The sequence below is a fragment of the Elephantulus edwardii genome, unplaced genomic scaffold (genome assembly GCF_000299155.1).
Source record: "Elephantulus edwardii isolate Elephantulus edwardi_28Jun2011 unplaced genomic scaffold, EleEdw1.0 scaffold00075, whole genome shotgun sequence".
In the NCBI taxonomy this organism is placed as follows: Eukaryota; Metazoa; Chordata; class Mammalia; order Macroscelidea; family Macroscelididae; genus Elephantulus; species Elephantulus edwardii.
Genome location: NW_006399825.1, coordinates 6605362 through 6610013, shown reverse-complemented (window position 1 = coordinate 6610013; position 4652 = coordinate 6605362). Strand labels below are relative to the sequence as shown.

The 4652-nt window shown below is 38.8% G+C and overlaps 1 protein-coding gene across 1 annotated transcript in view; it reads right to left on the bottom strand.

Annotated features, from left to right (window-relative positions):
* CASP10 (caspase 10, apoptosis-related cysteine peptidase) overlaps window positions 1-4652 on the bottom strand; it is a 74056-nt gene that overhangs the window by 65944 nt on the left and 3460 nt on the right. The window contains exon 3 of the mRNA XM_006889144.1: window positions 2164-2218. Coding sequence (XP_006889206.1) covers window positions 2164-2218 — 55 coding nt within the window. The remainder of the gene's footprint in view (window positions 1-2163; window positions 2219-4652) is intronic.

Below are 4652 nucleotides of genomic sequence, written 5' to 3'. Positions count from 1 at the left end.
TTAAGATATGCTGAGCGAGTCGGCCCTTTTGATTTTCTGACTCCAACTCCTTGCACATTTCATTGTAATATTTTGCTTTGTCATCCCGTGCTGCCTTTTAAAATCTTCTATTCAACTCTTTAGTATCTTGAATTCTTCCTTGTGCTTTGGCTTCTCTGGGCTCCAGTGCGATTTTCAGAGTCTCTTCTGACATCCATTTTGGTCTTCACTTCCTCTTCTGTCTTTGCAATGACCATTCGCACTCTTCCTGGATACCTTTGATATCCTCCCACAGCTTATCTGGCCTTCACTCATTAGTGTTCAAGGCCTCAAACCTGTTCCTGAGATGGTTCGGAAATTCAGGTGGGATAGACTCAAAGTCGTATTTTGGTTGCCTTGGATTTGGTTTAATTTTCCTCAACTTCAGCTTGAACTTGCATATGAGTAGTTGGTGGTCTGTTCCACAATCAGCTCCTAGCATACCTAATTTCTTTTTCAAGCACACTGAGGGGCGTATGCTAAAATTTTAGCATTTCAAGTTTAAGTTTTACTTTTGTTTTTATAGGAGGAATACTTAAGTGTTTTTATGGACGAAATTTTAGACTGGGAGGTATGTAATCTAAGTTTAACATTCACAAACAGTAAAATGAATGAAATAACAGCCCTTGAGGGAAAAAACACACATGCACACACAAAATTTAAATGAATTGACAGGAAAAAACCCTCAAAGCACTAGATTTTAATGAAGTAAATCATACAGACATTTATAACTGATTGAATTCAGTATCTTTTCTACATGCCAATTCTGTCTGTATGATGAGCAAGTCATTCAAGAAGTGGGAATTTATGAAGAAGAATATGTTATAAGGAATAAAGGAAGATTCATCAACTACCTGCATTATGCAGATGACACAAACTTAATTGATGAATGTGAGGAGGACTTGAAACACTTGCTGCAGAAGAGTCAAGACTACAGCCTTCATTATGGATTATATCTCAACATCATGAAAATCAAACATCCTCACCATTGGATCATTAGGCAATAGCATAATAGATGGGAAAATGGTTGAAATTGTCAATTATTTCAATTTCTTTGGTTCCACAATCATCACCCTTGGTACAGTGGTCAAGAAATCAAAACACGTTCATTGAGAAAAGATGCTGTCAGAAACCTCTCCCGAGTTCTAAAGAGCAATGATGTCAGTTTAAAGACTGCTTAAAGAACAAACAAGCAACCAAGGTTCTCCTTAGAGCCACAGATGGTGAAACTTCATCGCACATACTTTGCACATGTTGTTAGGAGGGACCAGTCCTTAGAAAAGGACACCATAGCTGGAAAGGGAAAGGTAGAGGAGGGTCATTGTAAGAGACAGACTTCAAGCAGATGGACTGACGTGGTGACTGTAGATTGCAAAGGGAGGACACACATACCCCAAAACCCACTGCTATGTAGGAGCAATAATTCTGAAAATTACTACCAAACTTGGGAGGGTCTGGAGAGCCTTATGCTAAGTGAACAAATTCAGTCCCAAAAAGACAAATACTGTATAAAGCCAAACTTGTAGAAATAGAAAGATAATTAGTAAAACATATGAGGATCCAAGAAGGTAGAGCGAAGGAGCAGTGTATATGAACTTCGTAAGTAAATCAGTATAAAATAAAAATTTTATTAAAAAAGAAAACACAACAAAAATCCCCACTGCTAGCGTGTCAGTTCCTCCCCAAGGCAACCCTCCACTCTATCAGGAGTGACGGAGGTGACTGCCCAAAGGTTCTCCTTCACATCGAGGGTAGATTTGAACCCCTGACGTTTCAGTTAGCAGCACAGCACAACATACACAATGCCATAAGAGGTGTGTGTGTGTGTGTGTGTGTGTGTGTGTGTGTGTGTGTACACTTACCAACATTTACACTAAGTAAGATGTAAGACAAAGGGAGGAAAATTGGGTATTATAGTGAACAAAGATGGAGACAAAATTTTTCTCATACTCATTTTTAATATATTTAAGTCTTTGAATCACATCATGGTATTACCTATCCAACAGTAACAGCAAAAGGTTCATTTTGAGTCTGAGAATACATGAAAACTCTGGTCTAAGGAAGAGCGGCCTGTGGCACTGGGAATATCAGCTTTCTCTTGAGGGTGCTCAACAATTTGGGCATCTTTTCCTTCTCTGCAAATACTATCTCGTCCACATCCTGGATGGCAATTTCAATGATAGATGCAATGTCTTCACATCTGCAAGCAGAGAAGAAACATCATTTCAATCTGGAGACAGAAATCACCTGGCTATCACTCGAGGCTCCCTTCCATTCTCACATGCACTGTCTAACTGGAATCTTGTCCACAGAAGGACAGCTGCTTTCAAAATGGAAAAGGACAGACTAAATTACACCACATTTATCAATGCTATATTCAGTAATTTAAAATACTATCATAATTACAACTCTTAAGGCATACATTGTACAAAGAAATTTTTAGTGACTTTTTAATGCAGCATATATCTTTTTTTATAGCATATTCTTCCATTTCCTTTTTCGCCATTCATTCATTGTTGAACATTTTCCTCCCTGCCCACTCCTCCTCCAATTCACTTTTCTCTTTGAAAAGAAAAAAAAAATCTTTCATTTTTATACAATCCTCCTTCCCCCCAAGTCCACAGTCCACTTTACTATGCATTTCTTTTTCTGGATTCTTGTCATGAAAATAATACCTAATCCTAAATTACTTTTAAGTTCTCTCCCTCATCTGTTTCAATGCAGTGTACATTATATTTCCCCTCTTTTCTTAGGTTCCCCCCCCAACCCCGATGTCAGTCCCGTTTTACAACAGTGACACTACGCAATATTTGTCCTTTTGTGTCTGAGATATTTCACTCAGAATAATGTGCTCCAGAGTCAACCATTTTGTATAATATTTCGTGAGTTCTTTGTTTTCCAATGCAGCATAGTATTCCATTGTGAGAATAAACCACAGCTTTTCGATCCATTCGTTTGTTGATGGGCACGCAGGTTGTTTCCAAGTCTTTTGTGAACAAAACCGCAATAAACATGGTTGTGCATATATCTGCTTGGGTGGCAGTTCTGGTTTCTTTAGGGTATATTCCCAGTCATGGAATATCTGGGTCAAATGGTATTTCTATTTCCAACTTTTTGAGAAAGTGCCATACTGCCTTCCGAAATGATTGCACCATTTACTCTCCCACCAATCTCCCAGTTTCTCCACAATCTCACCAGCATTTGCTGTTTGCTGCTTTGTTGAATTTTGCTATTCCTCCTGGGGTAAGATGACATCTCATAGTTGTTTGGAGTATAGAGAAATTTTTATATGTTTTACATGTCTTCTTTCAAATTAATAAAAATTAGGTAGAGACAGAAACAGAAAATCTGTTACTAAAAAGATCTTCTCACCTACAACCAGGAGAAGATAAAATAGATGAATGGGATCTTCTAAGAATCAAATCCTTATGCACATCCAAAAACTTTTCCAACAGGGTAGAAAGGGAAGCCACAGATTGGGAAAAAGTATTTAGTAATGACATGTCAGATAAGGGAGTTATATCTAGAATTTATAAAATACTTGAACACCACAACAAGATAAAGGTGAATAATCCAATTGAAAAATGGGCACAGGATGTGAACAGACACTTCACCAAAGAAGACATTGAGATGGCCAACAAGAACATGAAGAAATGTTCAAAATCCCTATCTCTAAGAGAGATGCAAATCAAAACAACTATGAGATATCATCTCACCCCAGTCAGAATAGCAAAATTTAACAGAACAGCAAGCAAAAAATGCTGGCGAGGTTGTAGAGAAACTGGAATTCTTATTCACTGTTGGTGAGAATGTAAAACGGTGCAGCCGCTGTGGAAGGCGGTGTGGTGCTTTCTCAAAAAGTTGCAAGTAGAGATACCATTTGACCCAGCAATTCCACTACTGGGAATCTACCCTAAAGAAACCATAACTGCCATCCAAGCAGATATGTGCACACCCATGTTTATCGCAGCTTTGTTCACAATAGCAAAGAGTTGGAGGCAACCTAAGTGCTAAGTGCCCATCGACAAAAGAATGGATAGAGAAGCTGTGGTATATCCACACAATGGAATACTACGCTGCATTGAAAAACAAGGAGCTCATGCAATATTATTCAAAATGGGTGACCCTGAAGGACATTATGCTGAGTGAAATATCTCAGTCACAAAGGGACAAATACTGCATGGTGCCACTGTTATAGAATGGGACTCACATCGGGGTTGGGGTAAGACTGAGAAAACTCGATAAATTATGTGTACTGTATTGAAACAGATGAGGAAGATAGCAGATTAAAGGCGATATATGATTGGGTATTGTGGTTTTCACGGGAGTCCAGAATTAAGTTTGCACAGTGAAGTGTACTGGGGGCCGGGAGTGGGGGAAATGGGGGGTTGTATACCAATGAAGGAATTTTTCTTCTTTCAAAGAGAGGAGTGAACTGGAGGGGAGGGGTGGGCAGGGAGAAGGTGCAACAATGAATGAATAAAAATCCAAAATCTCTGTAAATATTCATTAAAATTAATAGAAAAAAGATCTTCTATATTTTGAGTACCATGGACATTTACAAAAATAAATAGGGGGGAGCTCTGGTGGCCTAGTGGCAAGAAGCTGCACTGCAATCCCAGAGGCGCACGGTT